This window comes from Taudactylus pleione, unplaced genomic scaffold (assembly GCF_031769625.1).
Source record: "Taudactylus pleione unplaced genomic scaffold, aTauple2 ptg001956l, whole genome shotgun sequence".
Classification (NCBI taxonomy): Eukaryota; Metazoa; Chordata; class Amphibia; order Anura; family Myobatrachidae; genus Taudactylus; species Taudactylus pleione.
Window position 1 is genome coordinate 5,762,115 of NW_028286352.1, and position 22,450 is coordinate 5,784,564.

Below are 22,450 nucleotides of genomic sequence, written 5' to 3' on the forward strand. Positions count from 1 at the left end.
CAAGGCCTTCCAGACCAGAGAACCATAATAAGGTCCTCCAAACCCTTCACATGAAAAAATGGGATAACCCGGCTACAATCCGGGCAGCCCCAGTCCTTGACCTGCCAGCCTTGTATAAATCCCAAACAAAAACAAGAATAAGCTTACAATCACTCTTCGATCTGTTCTCACTGCCTGATGCAATACATTACTATTCTGATCAGGCAAATTAATAACTCTGCAGAGTCCCAGATGCCAAAGACCAATGTGCTAGCCCCTCCATGCTCTGCTCGATAACCTTCCAGTCATAAGAAGAACACAACTCACCAATCTGACTGGCTGATGGTGCCAACTCTCAAATATGTGACCATTCAAACCAAAATAATGCATCACCTATATTGTTCTGAATACCATGCACATCCCAGGCCTTAAACAAAACATTGAATTGCAAGCAACGCAAGACAATTTGGGATAACAAATGAAAGGCAGAGGGAAAGGTGACATGCTGACTATTTATAGCATGGACCACATCCAGCTTATCATGCCAAAAAGCAACACTGCAATTCTTCAGCAAAGAACCACAAAGTTCAAGTGGAACCATAATAGAGCTCAAGAAGGAGAATATTCCATGTCAAACACTTGGTCACCTACTCAGCCAAAGGTCTGCACACCATCTGCCCTCAAAATAATCAAAGCCAGACAAGCCCATTGCATCTGTAAACAACTGGAGAATGCAATTGGGCTCCTCATGTTCCACCCAAATGCTTGTCCCACAGGGACACCATCAGTGCACAAACTTCCCGGTCTTACCAGTGTAGTAAACGAGTGGGACTACACCCTGCAAGACATCTGGTCATAGGGCTGCTTCAGCACAGCCCAACAAACTGGTGAACTTCGCAGTTTGTAGTAAACAGACTGGAGAGGCTGACTGAGCAAAGAAAATATGGGCACCTGCAGGACCATATGGTGCAGTGCTGTCTTAGAGCAGCACAAACTTTTGAGAGACTCTATAAGAAGTCCACCAGGGTTTGGGATCCACTCCATTGAATTGTACTTCAAGAGTGCTACCCATTACTCCAGACATTTCTGAGTATACATGTGGGATGCTGCTCAAACGTACTGTATTACCCCATGTACACATTCCTCACTGAAGGTTGCATAGCATACCACCATAATAGGGTGACATAAGGTTAACAACTAGCTCAATACCATACCTACCATACCCATGCCTACCATACCCACAATGAGAAGGTGATTGGGATATATATATATATATCCCAGAGATGTGTGTGGACCCCCTGTGTTTTGGTTCTAATTCATCATCGTGTTTTGTTTTTGGTTTTGGCAAAACCACTCTCAAGTGTTTTGTTTTGGATTAAATAAATTTGGCTAAAATCATGTAATTTGGACATGTTTACATGCAATCTAAAACCTGAGTTTGTTTTTTAAATCTGAGTTCCAAACTGACTGCAGACTCGAGCTGGGACTCTGTGTTCTAATCAGATCCGGAAAGTGATTCTGGACTAGGAATTGATTTGACTTAATACCCCTAAGTTGGAGTTTCAGGAAAACCAAACCCACATCTCTAAAATATATGCACCAACATCCCTGACATACAGTATATTGGACACAATCCTAGCCACAAGAGCCCCAGACGCGAAGGACCTAAAAATATCCAAAGCATTGCCAAATGACTGATAAGTAACTCAGCACAGGTCTTTAGGAATTGCATCATTAACCAGGGAGCCTTTATAATAAGACAAATGCTGGATAATGCAGAATTTCCCCAGAACCTTCATTGGAATCACCCCCACCAGGGACAAAAACAGAAACTGCAACAGAGACTCTGAGTAAGGGCCAAACATTCTACCAAACTGAGCTTCCTTCATGACCGCTGAGCAGGCCCACCAAGAGCCACGGCGGGCCCGATTAACAGGGGGCGTGGCCTAATAGTGGGAGGCGTGGCCATGCCCCCTTCCCGAAAAAACAAAAAATATTTGCGCGCTGGGGAGGGGGGGCGCTCTAAGCCCCCTCTGCCCGGCGCAAAGCTGGGGGGGGCGCGATCAGTCTGATCGCTCCCCCGCACAGGCATCGGAGACTACTGTAGCTGCTGCACAGCAGCCATGAGCAGTCTCCCCCTGGCATCTTAGCACACACTGTGTACTGGGCTGCTGTGAGGGAGGGGAGGGGCGGTGCTAGATAGGGGCCCCCGCCGGGCCCCTCAGGAAGCCCGGGCCCGGGTAATCTGTACCCGCTCCCCCCCCTCTAGGTGCCCCTGCTGCTGAGTACACAATGATGAGTCAGCTGAGTATTACACTTGCAGTGGATTAATTAGGTACCCTTACGGAAGGTGTGGTGACAGCATCAAAACAATTGTCGTTGGGCAGCCTTAACATATGAGGATGTAAAATGCTATGGCAAATTGAGCAGGAATTGCCATTTGTTGGAATGATGGCTTCACTGATAAGTATCACTTTAATATTTTGTTAATACTCTTTTTTTAAAAATGTTTCAATAACCTTGTGAGGCTTTTTCTAAAGAAATTGTGTGCTGCTCTCTGGTGTCTGCACTGGAAAAAAAATAAAATATATATATATATATATTTTGCAGCTTTTATATCAGTATAACAAAAGTTTTATATCTTTATACATAATAGTGCAAGATTGCTTCAATACCAAGTACTTTCCTTTTTCTCACCATCCAACAACAATATGATATAAACTGGATTATTAGTTTGGGAAGCAGTGTTTTATCTAATATACAGTTTACATAATTTTACCTCTTGTGTGGATTATCCATATATATCCATCTTTCTTCACAAAACCAATCAAAATTGACTTGTGTTCAACTCCTAATAAGCCTCTATATAGCAACCAATACTTACTGCACTGGTAGAGTCGGTTAATTTTAGCAACATCCAAGATACTCAGTCCATTCCTTTGGCCAATGGGTACAGTAGGGTCAGGCTTGGGTACAATGGTTGGTTGGTTGGAGGTGTTAGAGTAGGCATACCTGCCACATAGACAAGAGACATAACAGTATTCAATGGTCATTAGTGCTACCTAGAACTATACATTATACAAAAATCCATTGTAACATCTATGTGTTCTAATGACTTTACAGCACTATCATTTATCATTTAATAACACTGCTCATGGCAAAATGCAACAACTTACTTGTCGTAATGCATCACAGAGCCATAATCATAAGCCAGACCCAGGTTGTTAGTGTTTTGTGTGACAAAATTTTGCACATTTTCTGTAAAAGGAAATCTCTATTACATTTCAGTGTAAACACAACATTTTCTTTAAGTAATAAAAATATGTAATCAGTATTAGAGTAATTGCCTTGTGCATTGTACCTGGTGAGATGTACTGTAACATGATGGTGGCATAGTCATCACGGTCACTCCTTGTATGCTCATGGTAAAATCCCAGGGTGTGATCTAGTTCATGTTGTATAATCCCTCTGTATATGCAGCCACCAACATCTAATCCAACCATCTGGGCTCCACCTGTTCGTCCAACATATGACGTACAGCTAGAAGATGATAGGAAGGTATAACAGTCTGTGCAATGGCTACAGTACAGTTTATACACCAAAATAATGGACACATTTTGAGCCATTTGAGAAACAAAAAATGTTAGGGATATTATAGACACTTGTGAATATTAAGTGTATTCTGCTTAGATTGTGAGTGTTTCATCTTCAAATGCAGAAGCGATGACGGGTTCCTCTGTTCCTTTCTTCCAGGAAAATAAAGACGTACTTAAAAAGAAAAAGGTTACACTGTTTCTAAAGTAAGGTTTGTAGAGTTACAAGAACAGGTGGGATGTAGTCAGCATCCTACTGGTCAGGATGTGACCAATCAGAATCACAGTGCCGGGATCCCAACAGCAGTCTGAATCATGACCGCTGACATCCCAATGGTGAATATTGAGCTAAGGGTTATTTTTATGGGTTAGGCACTAAGGTGAAATTTAGGTTTAGGCTTTTGGAGGGGAGGGGTAGGGTTAAGCTGCAGGGGATGGTTAGGGCTAGAATGCAGAGGGAAGGGTTAGGGTTAGGTTACGGGAAAGGTGAGTTATGAGGAGGGTTACTTACCAAATTCTGTCGGAATTCTGACAGTCAGGAGGCCACTGTCGGTATCCTGACCGCTAGTATCCCATACCAAACCAGAACAGGATAACTACAGTATATTTTATTTTCTGACAATATACAGTGACTTGCAAAAGTATTCAACATTCTTCAAAAGTTAAAAGATTTGTCTGTTTTACAAATGAAGCTTAGGCAGAATGTTCCAGACAGTATTTTTATTCTGAACCAGTAGGCTCTTAATGTACATTTTAAAATTCATCATCAATTTTATTTGTCTGTAGAATTAAAAAAATTTGCTGCTTGCATAAGTTTCCAACCCCATGCAGGTTAGTATTTGGTAGAATATAACAACTTAACAATAACAACTTTAAGGCTGTTGTAGTACTGTAAAGTTTCTAGGTGATTGCCATGTTTATGGGTAATTTTTGCCCACTCATCCTTGCAGATTTGCACCTGCAATTATCAAATAGTGCCACTGATACCAAATTGGATTGAGATATGGGGCTATATGGAATAACTTGCGATCGTCAGCCGCTGTGGGAATTTATACGGGTCTCCCCATATTTTTAAAGCGGCATTCACTTTAAAGGCTACACCAAGCTGGTTTAGCCTTTAAAATGATTGCCACTTTAAAAATATGCGGAGGCTCGCATAACTTCCCACAGTGGCTAATGATCACAAGCCACTGTATTCCATTTGGCCCCAGAACTTTGACCTGACCATTGTAGAACATCCACCTTTTTATTGTTCATCCATTACAATGTTGTTTTGGCCTTGTGCTTGGGAGCTTTAGGTTTCTAGCAGATTGAATCAAATTGTCTGGAATATCTCCCTGTATTTCGCACCATTGGTCTTTCAATGTAATCAACATACTCAGTCCCAACTGCAGAAACTCATCCACACCATGATGCTGCCACTCTCATACTTTACTGTTGGGATGATGTCTGCTGAGAAATGGGAAGAGGGCCTAGTACAGAGATGGTTGGTAATGCAGCCGAGCTCACAACTGCTCTCTAATCTCAGCCATCTCTTTGTACTACACAGTGCGATGGAGTGTACGAGCGGTGAGATGCCCAATTTCCAGCTGCATGGTCTGTACATTGAGACAACATTGGTTGCACCATTGACATTTCCGGTGGCCTAGGGTCTACTCTAGCTACTCTACTCACCCGGATGTTTTCTGGCAAATTCCATGTGATTTCATGTGCTTTATCTTCAGTAATGGTATCTTTCTATTCAACATACACCTGGCCTGTATGGGCAGGGCCGGATTGAGGGCCACATGGGCCTGGAGCTGAAAATGTTCAAGGGCCTATTACGAGAAGCATAGGAGGTGTGACCATTGCTGTGTGGGTGTGGCCAGTTCCACATGGGCATCTATACCCCCTATTATCTCAGCCCCAATGTCTCCCTAAATATGTAAAATAAAAAAATGCTTAAGTATGTGAAGAAAATAGAAATACAGTTTTACTACTTATTATTTATGGCTGACCGTGCAGACAGCAGATGGTCAGTCAACATCATGTTGTTATGATGATGGGTCTATTTTTATTTGGAGGCCCGGAGCTGTAGCTTCATCCACCCCATTGTTCATCTGGCCCTGTGTATGGGAGTTACAGGCCAGGTGTATGAAGAGCTTTTGATATGGTTGACTGATGCATTTTCAGTCCATTCTTACCACTGAATTCTGTAGTTCCCTGAGGGAGAGATGTTCTAAGTCTTGGAGAGAAAGAAAGTGGAGAGAGAAAAAGTACCAACCAATGAGCTCCTAACTGTCAGTTTTCAAAAACAGACTGTAAAGTGACAGTTAGGAGCTGATTGGTTGGTACTTTTTCTCTCTTCACTTTTTCCCTCTCCAAGACTTAGAACATTTCTCCCTCAGGGTGACCGTTAGGAGCGGATCGATTAATACTTTTTCTCTCACAATTTTCTCTATCAAGTTTTGATACATAGGCCCTATCCATACAAGCTGACTTTTTAATGATTCACAGGCAGCTAATTGAAAGCCAATCATTAGTGCAATTATCTTTCATCTGTGTAAGCTTGGAGGCCCTATAGCATAGGGGTTTGAAGGTTTAAGCTAGCAACATTTTTCAGTTTTTATGTAAAACAAAAGTTGGATATATAATAATTTATGACTTCGACAATTTACTCTAAGAGCCTACAGTACTCATTCACAACAAAAACATTGTCGTGAAGAAACTGTAAGGCTGGGTACACATGTAAAGATTTTCTGTCCAACCATCCAACTAGTTGATTGGTTGGAATGAAAATCTGGTAACATATGGGAGTAAATGATGATCAGTAATTTGCTCCTAAATGCCAGAAAACAGATATAAATGGTCGTCAGACAAGTTTGTTAAATGTTTGAACTAAACAACTTGTTCAAACAACGGTTTTTGTCCATTTTCCAGCGTTTTGGAGCAAATTGCTGATTGTCATTTGCTTTCATACTTTACCAGATTTTCATTCCAACCAATCAAATAGTTGGATGGTTGGACAGAAAATTTGTATGTGTACCCAGCTTAAGTCACATGTAATACAGACATATCTGTTGACCTTTTAGGAGGTTGAATAGTTTTCAAGCCACTTTGTATATAATAAATAAATATATACATTTTGTGCACACACCTACAATATATGCAATTTAGTCCAAACATTTCCAAGTCTGATATCATTTGTACATTTAATAAACATCCTTTTTGATATCGTGAGCAAGCACATACCCCTGTGAGGAGACGATGTTGAGGAAATCCTCCTCTTTAGTACGAGGTACAAACCTCACACAGGTCAATGTCTCAAACTCCTGCATAGCATTTGTGAACACTTTGACATCACTGGCACCTGTGGAGAAGTTACATTGCATATTTATTACACTACATTGACGCATCAATGTCATTATCTATATTAGTATAACATAAATGAAGAGGAAACTCACTATAATCAGAGGATAAGGTATACGGCACATGGACAGTCCCATCCGCAGATTTGGGCCACAAGCAACTTGTACAGCTGATGGCGCTACGTCCAGTATGTATTATTATGTCGCCTTCTATTACAGGCACCATAAGATCTACATTAATCAGGAAAAGGAGGCGAAACATTCATATGTCAGTGTACTGTGTGTAAGATCAAGGTTAGATAGTTATCTAAAGTCTATGGTATAATTTTGTTTTAATAATTTTATACCCATCAATCTATCCATTCAAAAATGTCACATATTCTATGTTTAAACACTAGAAGAAAAAATATATTCCTTAAAGGGGCACTCACAGATCTGGGCATGCAATATAACAGTAAGTGATATTTGAAGTCGGGGAAAATTGTATGTGAATTAAAATATAACTTTTATTATTCCTATCTAAAATAGTAAGCGAAATATAGAAAAATTATATATAAACATTAATAAAATGGTGCAACCACTGTTTGTTGTCTATATTAATGCTTCTGTTTATATCTCAATATCATATAGCCCAGTGGCTTAAGATTTATGTGTCAAACGGGTGTCTGTATACTAAGTTACACAACACAGTAGGTACATTCAGTAATGATTCAGCGTCTAATATACAAGTCCTGCTATTATATTCAGTATAGTGATTAGTTGAGTGTAACATGGACTGCTGGACTAATAATAGTATCACAAAAAGTATACTCGATATCTATCATATATCTGGCTGACAATTGATAGGGAATAGGAGTAACTATAAGTCAACAAACTCCTTCTAGATCGAGGGTTAATATACAGGCCAAGATGTACTATGAATTCTAGAATAGAATATATTAATCCACCTAATGTTATGTCAGTGAGCTCCTCACAATAAGATGATCATGATACACTGTATCTATTCACATCTCAAGTTAATGATATACAAGGGAAGGGCTACATGCTTATGTTGCAGCTAAATGTGTAGCCAACACAAAATGACATGCTCACACAATGCTCCTTATATAGACGGGAATAGTGTGATAGGGTACATGGCTCTACAATGCGTACCTAGAGAGGTTAATCTATGATCCAGGTACTGCTGCTTTCTGAGCTAATGAATCAAGTATAATGATATAACATTTTATCCGTGAGCTCTTGTCAGTAAAATTACCATAACACACTGTGTCTGTTACTGTCTCCGATTACAAGTGTGCGGAGAAAGGTGATACACGTTTATATTATGGCTGAACACATAGCCAGTACACAATAACGTGCTAACTTAATACTCCCTCTACACAAATAAGAGCAGTGGACTAAGTGTATGTGTGAAAGACAAAAAAGTCTATATAAATAGCTAAGTATATGTCTCTGTCTTCTGTTATATAGTTTGCCAGGTCTAGAGTATATATGATCTATAGTGCTATGATCATGATACAATGTATCTATGTGCCTCCCTTGGTCTACTAAAGATCACGTGTATCCGCTCTCACTGAGCCTTTCTCATTAGATATGAGTCACCAGCATCCATTAACTGCGTCCCTCCGTCTAACAGACACCCCAAAGAAATGCATTATTGACTTTCATGGAACAGTGATTAACAACACATTAAAACAATGCACATGCTAAAAGCGTGTGCAGCGTGTCTCCTGACGCGCATTTCGCATAATTAGCTTAGTCATAGGATCAACCAGTGTATAGGGTTGATAGTGCTTAAAAAGCATGCATCGGCCAATCATAGCACTATCCTATTTGATATATGTTTCAGCCAATCCGTGGCTCTAATAATGATTGACTGTTGAGAGGACCAATCAGAGCAGCCTGTCAGCTTGCCCATTGGTTCCTACTCATACCACTCGGGAATACAGAAAAAATGAATGAAAAGCAGGTAAATGGAATCAGTTTAATAACAATAAAGGTGTTCTACACTACTATATTTCAACAATCTATTATTCATCTCTATTCAAATCAAGAAAGAAAAAGGAAAAGGAATCAATTTTAAACTCCGGGTGCACTCAAAACCCCTGTTTTTAAAAATTATACATTTTATTCAATATACTTTAAAAAAATATTTTATTATGCTCTGGCTGACAAATATACCAAAAATAAAAGGAGAGGTTATCTATTGCCTCTTACCATTGTCAATCTTAATGAAATGCTAGCTATTGCTCACAACTACACATTGGTACTCCATTACAAAATATGCCCTAAAATAGGGCCTTCTGAAGCGAAATATAAATAAAATGTTTTATTATATAACACAAAAGTACAGAGTGATAGACAAGAAAAAAAAATTTTGTGACAAGAATTAAATTTTTTTTTCTAATTTATTGCTAAAAACAAGGTCACATGCTGTCATTAATTCAATATATGTATGTATTGCCTTTCTTACATATGTGTATTTAAGCATCCATAATTCTTCTGCCTGAAATGGCAATTTATTATATAATTTGAAAAAAAGGGGGTTATTAAGAAATCATAACTCTTATAGTTACATGAAAAACCCTTATTAAGGTGCTTATTACATGCTGGTAGAGGTAGCAGATGTAAATGCTATTTAGCTAGATTTATTTTCTGGATAATTATCCAAATAATGTTGGAACTCCTGGCTATTATATCAATTCTTTCTCACCAGTCATATATACAGAGATACAGTGTTGCTTGTTATTGTAACACATTAAGGAAAAGGAAACATGTGTTACTATTTCCCTTCCTAATACATAACAGTTACAGAAACACGGGGATAGATCCTTTCTTCGGCAATTTATCCTTGATATCAATTCCTATTCCCTCGTGTACCCCTACTCTTGTTAGTTTAAGCTCCGTTGAGCAGGGCAGTAAACCTGTCAGTATTTTAAATTGATGAGATAACATGGCCATGCGTCTCACTGCTTATGCCGAAGTTTAACACTCACAACACATTCCCACATAGGGTGCCGGAATCAATCACTATTTGTACCAGACATATTCGTGTTTGTTTCTGTGATACAGGAGTCTGTGAGTTCCTGTGTACTACACACCTGATGCCGGGACCGGCATTGCTAGTGTGCCACCCGCTCTCTCACTAAAATCTCCTCTTAATCATGAGCTCAATATCTCTTATACAGGTTCAAAGCACACTATATAGCATGTAACGATTATCTACATATAACATTCTATCATTATCACATATGTAAGTAGCCGGACATTTCACAATAAGTAGTGCAGCATGCAGCAGACGCCAATGCGCATTTCGCTTAATAGCTTTTTCAAGGCTCATAGAGCCGAAGCCCACCAGAGGGAGGATTTAAATAGCACTGTTCAGCCAATCATGTCATTCAATAGTTCTCTCCTATCATCGCCCAGATGACTTATATTCTGCTCCAATTTTGTCCTCCTATAGGTCATTTCAAGTTATAGTCATAAAGACTCCCTCTTATCTCTTTCTCTAAATATAATTTTGACCCGATAAATGATACCAGTCATTATTAATCATATAGTTTCTGTCATGCAAAGAATTTGATTATTAAAAAAACAAATATTACATCATCTGCTCACATATAACAATCCCATATATTAATGACGCATACATGTACATACATACATACATATACACACATATATATGTACATATACATATATACACACACATGTGTAAATCTGTATTATTTAAATGTAACTATATAATCCAGCACAAATAATTGTCTATTAATTCACAAAATTAATATTGTGATATTGTTCAATAGTGATATGTATATTATTTCAGTGTAGTTACTAAATCCCAAATAAACAAATAATTATCTATCTATTAAATTGATGTAGTGATATATTCCAATAGTAATTACCTACCCTATTTATTCTATGATCATAATTTATTATATAACAGTATTAGTGTCTATTATTATTATAAAATAAACAATATAGGATTATATCCATTTATATCTACAATATAGTGATTAATGTGTATAGTGCTAATATAAACAAGTATATATAATCCTATATTGTTTATTTTATAATAAGCAGTGAGATGCACGGCCTTGTTATCTCATCAATTAAAATACTGACAGGTTTACTGCCCTGCTCAACGGAGAGAATTAGAAAAATAAGACAGAGCTTTAACTAACAAGAGTAGTGGTACATGAGGGAATAGGAATTGATAGCAAGGATAAATTGCAGAAGAAAGGATCTATCCCAGTGTTTCTGTAACTGTTATGTATTAGGAAGGGAAATAGCAACACATGTTTCCTTATCCTTAATGTGTTACAATAACAAGCAACACTGTATCTCTGTATATATGACTGGTGAGAAAGAATTGATATAATAGCCAGGAGCTCCAACATTATTTGGATAATTATCCGGAAAATAAATCTAGCTAAATAGCATTTATATCTACTACCTCTACCAGCATGTAATAAGCACCTTAATAAGGGTTTTTCACTTAACTATAAGAGTTATGATTTCTTAATAACCAATTGAAAAAATTGGCTGCGCTGAATTCTGCACACTAAGTATATATTATAAATCACACTATAGTGAAAAATACATAAAAAGATTTTAATATGGCAATATTATACACAGATGAAAAATATTCAAAAATGTGTGGAACATGTATATGTTCCTAATAGAAATACATACATACATACATACATACATACATACAAACAACATATATTACTGTCAATATTGAATAAAACAGGTTAAATGGATATAGTCAGTGTTCCTGGTCATATTGGGCCAGAAGAAAACTAATGATTGTTTCTCTTGGATAAAATACACTGTATCTGTGGTAACTTGTGAATTAATTGCAGCAATTGAATATATTGTTGCTATTGAATAGCACGGAATGAGCTCACCCGATTCTGGTAGGGATGTTGTCTGTGATCTGCAGATCAGGGGTCTCAGTATTCAGCGTGTAATGCTGTGTTTGTCCCAAAACTTACAGCGCTTGTACTGTTTCTATCCGTCACTGGAAATCAAACAGTCTCCCTCTTATCACGGAAAATCTTAATGTTGTTGCTCCGCTCCGTGTCAGGCAGTATAATTACTGGTGGAGCCGCCGGCCGGCTCAGCTGTGCAAACACCCGGGAGCGGGCATCTGCAGTGATAGACAAAGTACCCGGTGAGACTTCACACTGGTCTGGACACCCGACCGGACTCCCCCCGTGCACGAAGGAGCGGCAAATATGGGTATCTACAGAGGCAATCGGGCAATGTGGCTCTCAATGTAAGCTTCTTGGCTGTTTGTAATTCGCTGGAGTCTGTCTATTGGGAGAGCATAAGCGCTGTCTGGTTCAGGATAAGGTATCCGCTTAAAGGGAGAGAAGTGGCTGCTTTCTGGATCATGTACCACAGGATCAGCTGTATGGGCTCAACGCATTTCCGTGTGTCTACACACCTTCGTCAGGAGCATGCTGGGGAGTGGGCTTTTACCCTTTTATCCAATTTCTCTTGATTAAAATAGTTTTCAGCTGAAACTTTCACAGGATGTCAATTAAATACATTGAGTTTGATCTCTTCTATATCTTGTATAGTTACAAATAATTTGTTGTGATCATTAATACCCATTAGTGATTTTATAAAATGCTTATCTATAGCAATTCTACTATACACTCTAAAATGATTTCAAATTATACATTCTAATTGTATTTTACACTTTACAATTGTTTTGTCAAGTGGAGACAATTTAGCTGTTTTATTACTCTCACGACCCTTATATTTTATTATATCATAGAAACTGTCATATTAAATGATTAGAATTACAAAAAAATAAAAATAAATAGAATAAAAATAAATACAATAGATATATAGATAAAAATAAATATAATTACAATGCAAATAAATGGAATTAGATAAGTTATTCATATATTCTATTATAATGAACAATAGACCTATTCCCAACTTTGAATCAATATATAGACATGTAATTCTATACTGTATACATCTGTATATATATTTATTTATTAATTTCCTTTCATACATTTTGGAAGAGCAACAGTGTTATGCATATCACTACATTATTGTATTATATGTAGTCAATGTTGTGAATAATTAGTCCTATGGTGATAATTGGATATTAACTTACTATAGTCCCAGAGACCTACAGGGAACTGTAGTTGAATCAAGGACTATATGTCAAAATCCACCTCCGCCATTTCATTAAGTCCCTCAGGGTATAAAGTGCGCATTTTATGGATCCAATATGTCTCTCGGAGGCAGAGACGTGAATATCTGTCTCCTCCTCTAACTGTGCATGTTAGGTGTTCTATACCTATAATCTTTATACATTTAAATTCACCTTGATGTTTTTCAATACAGTGTCTTGGAACTGAATGTTCTATTTTTTTCATCCATTGTTTCAGGAAAGAGACATACTTGTGAGTAAAAGAGTACAGAGATTTGAAAGTGAGATTATTCAAACCAAAAATACAAAATTTCATAGAAACTGTACAGATTATAAAAATAACCAGATACATACATACAAGAAAATAAAGAGACAGTCAGCTCCACAACAGGAACATTACTCAAATAATTATAATCAAATACAAACACGAACCCTTACACCGACAGACCATTATACACCGAAATTATTTATAGAAACAAGGAAACAACAATTTTCCACTAAACCCATCAATAGACATTCTAACCAAGCCATCTCGAGCCCTTATAGATGGCAGGGAGCTAGACCAAAAAAATTAAATTCACATATTAACCATCAAAATCGCCCTTTTCAAAGATCAAATCACACAGATCTAAATTTTCCAATAGAGGGACCGTTCTCTCAAAAAAATCGATACGAACCGATACAGCTATTTACACCAAAAAGAACAAGGGAAAAAGAAGGAGAGGAAACAGATGAGGAGCTAAGACAAATAAGAAAAAATGCCAAAATACAATAAGGCCAAAAGGCATCTATAATCTATCCTCAAAAATCCTCACAGACTCCCAAATAAAGTTACTGATGAAAGGGTTAAAATTTGCACCTTCAAATAGACCGAATCTATTTGAACTCTTCACTGAATTGAACCGTTATGTAAGATGTTTATGCAGAAAAAGATTTTTTACCTTAAAAAAAATTAATCAAATGAAAATATCAGAAAATGCACAACCTATTATACTGGATTCTACAGACGATCCCTATATTGATATTCTAGAGACATTAATTTCAGAAAACTCCAGTCTGAACAATACATCTGTTCCCAGCCCTATAGTCATATATGATATTAATAATGCTGATAATTCACAGGCATAAAGTAAATTTAAATGTAAATCAAGGTTTTTCCCAATTCATAGTAAGAGTACCCAAATTGACATGTTTTATAAGACCACATTAGAGGAATTCAAAACGTTATGTATCCAGGAGGGGGGCAAAACTACTCTATATTCAGATAATCTGTCTGGTCCAGAGAGACTAGCCCTCAAACAACTAATGTCTGATGAATCAATTATCTTTAAGGCTGCTGATAAAGGCGGAGGGCTCATCATACAGGACAAAATAGATTATCTTAATGAAGCTTATCGCCAACTTAAAAATCCCAAATTTTACAAAATATTAGAAAAAGATCCATCAGGCCAATTCCAAAAAGAATTGAGGTTACTCCTTTCTGAAGCATTGGAAAAAGGAGTGATATCTAAAGAAACATTTTCCTTTTTATTTCCCTCTCATCCTATTACCGCTACCTACTACCATCTACCTAAAATCCATAAGTCTACTACTATATCGGGCATAGGATCACTAACTTCGAATTTATCATTTTATATTGATCTCCAGCCCTTGGCTCAGACCCTCAGATCACATATTAAAGATACTACTCAATTTCTGAAAATGATCCAATCTGTGCAGTGGCTACCCACGTACCAATTTCTTACATGTGATGTACAGGCACTGTACACAAACATTCCACATAAAATGGGTATAGAAGCCACAAACCATTTTCTTCAATTAAATGATACTATGGATCACAATAAAAAAATCATTTATACTAGACAGCATTTCATTTATACTTACCCATAATCATTTTGTCTTTAATGATCAACACTTCCTTCAAACCTGCGGAACTGCAATGGGGACCAGGTTTGCTCCGAGCTTCGACAACCTGTATATGGGCCTCTTGGAGGAGAGGCGGGTTTGGAGCAAACCTGGTCCTATACGGGAGATACATAGACGATTTATTTTTCATATGGGATGGAGATGGGGAGTCAATAGAAAATCTTGTAACATATCTTAATTCTAATTCTTTTCATCTCACATTTACCAGTACTTACAGTTCACTTTCTATTAATTTTCTTGATATCACCCTCTCTATAGTAAATAGATTGATCTCCACTTGTACGTTTCAAAAAGAAACCGATTCAAATAACTTTATTCCATTTAAAAGTAATCACTACCACAAATGGCTGCAGAATATACCTGCCGGACAGTTACGCCGCATACATAGAAATTGTTCCAACATAGAAGAATTTAATCAGCATTCTAAAAAATTAATTAATGCTTTTAAAGAGAAGGGTTATCCTGAATCTCTTTTAGAAGATGCATATAACAAAATTAGTAGTAATGATAGAAATTTATATTTCAATCACAAACAAAATCAATTATTAAAGATAAAGACCACAATTACAACCATGCCATCAAGTTTATTGTTAGGCATAACTCAGCAGCCAAAAAAATCAAAACTATTATACATAACAATGAAAAGATTCTTAAGAGTGATCCACTATTAAAATCTGATTTAAAAATGTGCACAAGAGTTATTTTTAAAAAAGCTAAAAATTTGGGAAACCTTTTAGCACCATCTTTTTTCAAATCTAATCGAGAAAAAATTGAACAACACACGTGGCTCAATACAGATATTGTGGGCTGCTACAGATGCGGCTCCAATAGATGTATTACATGTGAATATATATCAAATAAACCAAAGAATTTATATCATCAGTAACTAAAGAAATCTTCCATATCAAGACATTTATAAACTGTGATTCCACATATGTGATATATCTTCTTCAATGCGAGTGCGGGGTACAATATATTGGCCGCACAACAAGAAAATTGAAAGACAGAATGTTAGAACACAGAAGGAATGTCATTAATAAAAAAATAGAACATTCAGTTCCAAGACACTGTATTGAAAAACATCAAGGTGAATTTAAATGTATAAAGATTATAGATATAGAACACCTAACAAGCACAGTTAGAGGAGGAGACAGATATTCACGTCTCTGCCTCCGAGAGACATATTGGATCCATAAAATGCGCACTTTATACCCTGAGGGACTTAATGAAATGGCGGAGGTGGATTTTGACATATAGTCCTTGATTCAACTACAGTTCCCTGTAGGTCTCTGGGACTATAGTAAGTTAATATCCAATTATCACCATAGGACTAATTATTCACAACATTGACTACATAATGTACATATAATACAATAATGTAGTGATATGCATAACACTGTTGCTCTTCCAAAATGTATGAAAGGAAATTAATAAATATATATACAGATGTATACAGTATAGAATTACATGTCTATATATTGATTAAAAGTTGGGAATAGGTCTATTGTACATTATAATAGAATATATGAATAGCTTATCTAATTCCATTTATTTGCATTGTAATTATATTTATATTTTATATCTATGTATATTTATTTTTATCTATATATCTATTGTATTTATTTTTATTCTATTTATTTTTATTCTATTTATTTTTATTCTTATTTTTTTGTAATTCTAATCATTTAATATGACGGTTTCTATGATATAATAAAATATAAGGGTTGTGAGAGTAATAAAACAGCTAAATTGTCTCCACTTGACAAAACAATTGTAAAGTGTAAAATACAATTAGAATGTATAATTTGAAATCATTTTAGAGTGTATAGTAGAATTGCTATAGATAAGCATTTTATAAAATCACTAATGGGTATTAATGATCACAACAAATTATTTGTAACTATACAAGATATAGAAGAGATCAAACTCAATGTATTTAATTGACATCCTGTGAAAGTTTCAGCTGAAAACTATTTTAATCAAGAGAAATTGGATAAAAGGGTAAAAGTCCACTCCCCAGCATGCTCCTGATGAAGGTGTGTAGACACACGGAAACGCGTTGAGCCCATACAGCTGATCCTGTGGTACATGATCCAGAAAGCAGCCACTTCTCTCCCTTTAAGCGGATACCTTATCCTGAACCAGACAGCGCTTATGCTCTCCCAATAGACAGACTCCAGCGAATTACAAACAGCCAAGAAGCTTACATTGAGAGCCACATTGCCCGACTGCCTCTGTAGATACCCATATTTGCCGCTCCTTCGTGCACGGGGGGAGTCCGGTCGGGTGTCCAGACCAGTGTGAAGTCTCACCGGGTACTTTGTCTATCACTGCAGATGCCCGCTCCTGGGTGTTTGCACAGCTGAGCCGGCCGGCGGCTCCACCAGTAATTATACTGCCTGACACGGAGCGGAGCAACAACATTAAGATTTTCCGTGATAAGAGGGAGACCATTTGATTTCCAGTGATGGACAGAAACAGTACAAGCGCTGTAAGTTTTGGGACAAACACAGCATTACACGCTGAATACTGAGACCCCTGATCTGCAGATCACAGACAACATCCCTACCAGAATAGGGTGAGCTCATTCCGTGCTATTCAATAGCAACAATATATTCAATTGCTGCAATTAATTCACAAGTTACCACAGATACAGTGTATTTTATCCAAGAGAAACAATCATTCCTTTTCTTCTGGCCCAATATGACCAGGAACACTGACTATATCCATTTAACCTGTTTTATTCAATATTGACAGTAATATATGTTGTTTGTATGTATGTATGTATATATGTATTTCTATTAGGAACATATACATGTTCCACACATTTTTGAATATTTTTCATCTGTGTATAATATTGCCATATTAAAATCTTTTTATGTATTTTTCACTATAGTGTGATTTATAATATATACTTAGTGTGCAGAATTGAGCGCAGCCAATTTTTTCAATTAGTATTTGAAGTAATCACACAAATTCTTCTTTTTGGCAGCAGTCTCTTCTCACATAGCAGATCATCTAGGAAGCGCTATCTTCTTCAGTTTTTTCATATTTCTTAATAACCCCCTTTTTTTCAAATGAAATATTATATTGCCATTTCACGCAGAAGAATTATGGATGCTTAAATACACATATGTAAGAAAGGCAATACATACATATATTGAATTAATGACAGTATGCAACCTTGTTTTTAACAATAAATTTGAATTTTTTTTTTTAATTCTGGTCACAAAATTATTATTTTTTTGTGTTATATATTAAAACATTTTATTTAAAATTTCGCTTCAGAAAGCCCTATTTTAGGGCATACTTTGTAATGGAGTACTAATGTGTAGTTGTGAGCAATAGCTAGCATTTCATTAAGATTGACAATGGTAACGGGCAATAGATAACCTCCCCTTTTATTTTTGGTATATTTGTCAGCAAGAGCATAATAAAATATTTTTTTTAAGTATATCGAATAAAATTTATAATTTTTAAAAAACAGGGGTTTTGAGTGCGCCCGGTTTAAAATTGATTCCTTTTCCTTTTTCTTTCTTGATTTGAATATAGCTAGTTTTGAATCAATGGTAGCACCTAGAGATAATAAGCACCTATGGTTTAATTATACATTTTAATCCATATGGATAGCAGATAGATTGCCCCCACTCTACTAAGGAATATATTACAGATAGCCTGGTGCGGGATTCTCTTTTACATTCTATTATTCATCTCACCCAATGTGTAATGCCCTATAATTACATTCTCAAAACATCACATGTATATTATCTCATTTGTAGTATGCATCTATAATGACCTATCTGTATATGAGTATAATGTACCGTGAACAAGCCAGCAGAGGCAAAACGATATCGTCGGAGATAGACGCAGCACCTCCGTTCCCGCTGTGCGCACAGCGGGTGCAGTTACAGACCAGGTGACGCTTCATCCTACTATTATAGCCGCATAAGGTAACAAATCATTTACACCCTGTGGCTAACACTTCAATTGATAAACACATATTTTGTGGTTTGTGATTCTTGCAGACAAGGGATAATTATTACCCGGCCATGCAGGATCTAAATTGTCCCACAGTCGGATCATCAAGTGATTATTAAGACATCACTGATTACTGACAGGGTACTTCTCACTACACATACACAATTGCAATGCTCAACTTTACTGCTACTATCAATTCTGGTTACTTACTGACGTTTGTTGTGAGAGTCTCCCTGCCATATTTATATGCTGTTTGACAAGGGAAACCTATATTTGAGCCAGTGACAACTGTTGCCACACAGTCTCTCACCTTTATGCCATTAGTTGTAAGAATTGAGAATAATGAGGTGACAGAGACAAGGGAAATTTGTATTCAAGCTTGTGATAACTTTTAGATCAAATTCTGAGCGATATCTGTGACAGTATCATTACCATCGATTGTCACAGCATCTATTCACAATGGATATGTAAATCATGATGTTTTTGTAGTGAGTATAAAAGAGGCAATATAGATTGAATCTATTACATTGTCTAACAAAGGAAACCTGTATTTAAGCCAGTGACAACTATTGATGAATACTGAGTGATATCTGAGACAGCGTTATTACCATTAATTGTTGCCACACCCTTTCACAAATCAAATGTCTAATGTGATGATACTTTCCAATTCATTGGGAAATGTATATTCAAGCCAGTGACAACAGGTGTATAATATTGAGTGATACCTAGTACAACATTACTACCATCGATTGTTGAAATACCCAATTAACGGGGGAATGGCTATCGTGATGATTGTTTCTAGGTATTATCAAAGGAGAAACATTGATTAAATCAACCAGACGACTATCTACTAGCAAACGATAGTGTTAGAGTTTTCCTATCATACCTAATGCTGTCTAGATCCTCAGGTGTGCTGTGATTATATTTACTCTCAGTTGAACAAGACAAGGCATGAGCTCTCACCTACTACTTTATGTAAAGTGAAAGACACTAGTCACAGGATAGATAGCAGGATAAACACTCACAGCACATATCATTGGCTAGGAGTTTAGACACAAACTAGAGAGAATACTATGATGGAGGATGGAGCATTATATCATTAGCAAATGTCTTTAATTACTTATTGGGTACCTGGCATAACGGAACGATATTTTTTGAAGTATCTAAACGTACACATATGTATTTGTACATTACTTTATTTAATATGTATGTGGAATACTACAGACTTTAGCCAAATTTTTCTATCTTTCTTCGCACTCTCATCGGTACTGGCCTGCAGGAGCCGGGCACAGTAGGACCGAAAGCAGATGCAACTATTAAAAGGGATCAATTATTGTCAATATATGTACTCTCATCATTATCTCCTCTGCACGATGCCGCTGAAGCATAGAGATTTGAAAGCAGATGCATGGCATTCTTGATTCTTTCTTTCAGTATGACTATTACTCATCTTAATTTTCTGACTGTTATAACTGCCACTGAGAAGGTTAACACTCATTAATATCATTCGATGCATGCAGATGAATTAACACCAGTATTTCACTCCTCAAAGTGTGCAGTTCTTTTATACCCACTATTCTTTCTTTCCTTCTTTCATTTCGGCAATCCAAATCATTGACAGATATTACGCCATACTGTAAGGGGGCAGTCTGGTGACATTCCCTACAGATACTTCATCCTATATGTTTTTTAGAAATATTTTTTGCCTTGACATATGAACACGGCAGTTCATACTTGGAGGACATATTCTGGATCACAATAAGCATTTTAGATGACTACTAAGTGACCAGAACACGATACATTTGTCCAACAATAGTTTAATTAACAGTGTGATACTTAAATATACAACCTTTGTGTAATTTGTCTGTCTATATATGGTGTTATGTCTTTTATGTACGTAAATTGATGATTATGTAATAAACTTTGTTTTAATAGATTATATTAAGTTTGTGCCCCCAGCCAAAAGAGTTTTCTTTTCCTTTCTTTTTTTGATTCCATTGTATCTTAACTCTAGGGGAGCACCGCCAATCGTGTATATATAAGTTGATGGCATCAGAATTAGTGACATTTCCAACTACAATTTGAGATTGATCACTCACTGCCACACAACTGTAAACATTTGGCAATACTAATTTGAATTTCTCAGCCTGTGCGGGGACACTCTTCTCGTTTCTTGAATATGAGTATAATTCTCAATGTCTCACATATCCTATATAAATAAATGACATATGCACACAATAATAGGAAAAATAATGTTGCCAATAATAGTATAGATGATAATAATATGAAAAATATGAAAAAAAGATGAAAAAGAGAAAGTGAGATTAATATCTTAAAACACAGCAAAGTTGTTATTCAACCTGTGGTAATTCATTTAATAAATGTATCAGAGCTAATGAAAATGCTAACATGTTATAAATATCACAAATTATCCCGCTGTACCATATATGTAGGAGACCTGCATGTTAGGGTATCAATACTAAAATATGTATGTACAAAATTAATTGGTGTGATAATAATCCCCCTATTATTACATCAATGAACTCCTACCAATATCATTATCAGGACATGCTATGTCTCTTGCTATTTCAAACAATAAATTGTACCGGGAAACGAGTACACGTTTATATTATGGCTTAACATGTAGTCAATACATAGTAACACACTAAGTATTCCCTATATAGATAGGAACAAAATAAATATATATATATATATATATATATATATGTCTATCAGAATTTCATAGGTATGTGTCAATGTCACATAACATGCCAGGTCTAAAATATGACAGGTCTACTATACCATAATCGTGATACAGTGTATCCTTATAACTATCTTAGTAATAATATTACCTACTGGTTTTGAATTATGTGTGAAGGGGAAGGATCTGTGGCTTCATTTAATATTTCTGTCCGGGTGGTTCACCTCCTTTTGCATTGACATATTCTATGTTTATGAGTTTATAAGACAATTATGTATAAACTGCACATTATTTTACTTTGCAGGAATTATTTCATAGGAACAACTGAAAATACTATTTTTACAGATATAGGATTGTGAACATACTGTAGCTCATTTAGATTGTAAGTTAGCATTTACTATATACATATTAATAGACGGATACCTTTGTTGGCTTCAATAATGCTGCTGAAGAGATTATACGGTTCTTCTGTAGATACAAGCGCACATACAAAGTGATTACAGGTATATATAATTTTTTGGTCTAGTCTCCTGACTGCTGTTGTACAGTGGACAGATCTCTATCATTTGCATTTTATTACAGGGAATGGTCACCGGGTACAGGTGTTTTTTTTGTATATAGTTCAATATTATATGATAAATGCAACTTTTGCATTTATCTGTAACACTGTCAAGATCTCTGTTGTGTACAGTATATGACACCTCACTTCATTATTATATTGTGTACAAATAGGGTAATGTCATGT

The 22,450-nt window shown here is 36.3% G+C and overlaps 1 protein-coding gene across 1 annotated transcript in view; it reads right to left on the reverse strand.

Moving 5' to 3' along the window:
• The window catches only part of LOC148436138 (embryonic protein UVS.2-like), a 40,324-nt gene extending 18,157 nt beyond the window's left edge, over window positions 1–22,167 (reverse strand). Inside the window, exons 1-6 of the mRNA XM_088465344.1 lie at window positions 22,129–22,167; window positions 7,016–7,150; window positions 6,804–6,921; window positions 3,341–3,519; window positions 3,156–3,237; window positions 2,864–2,991 (exon numbers count right to left, since the gene is read on the reverse strand). Coding sequence (XP_088321470.1) covers window positions 2,864–2,991; window positions 3,156–3,237; window positions 3,341–3,519; window positions 6,804–6,921; window positions 7,016–7,145 — 637 coding nt within the window. The 5' untranslated portion in view covers window positions 7,146–7,150; window positions 22,129–22,167. The remainder of the gene's footprint in view (window positions 1–2,863; window positions 2,992–3,155; window positions 3,238–3,340; window positions 3,520–6,803; window positions 6,922–7,015; window positions 7,151–22,128) is intronic.
• Between the last annotated feature and the right edge of the window lie 283 nt (window positions 22,168–22,450).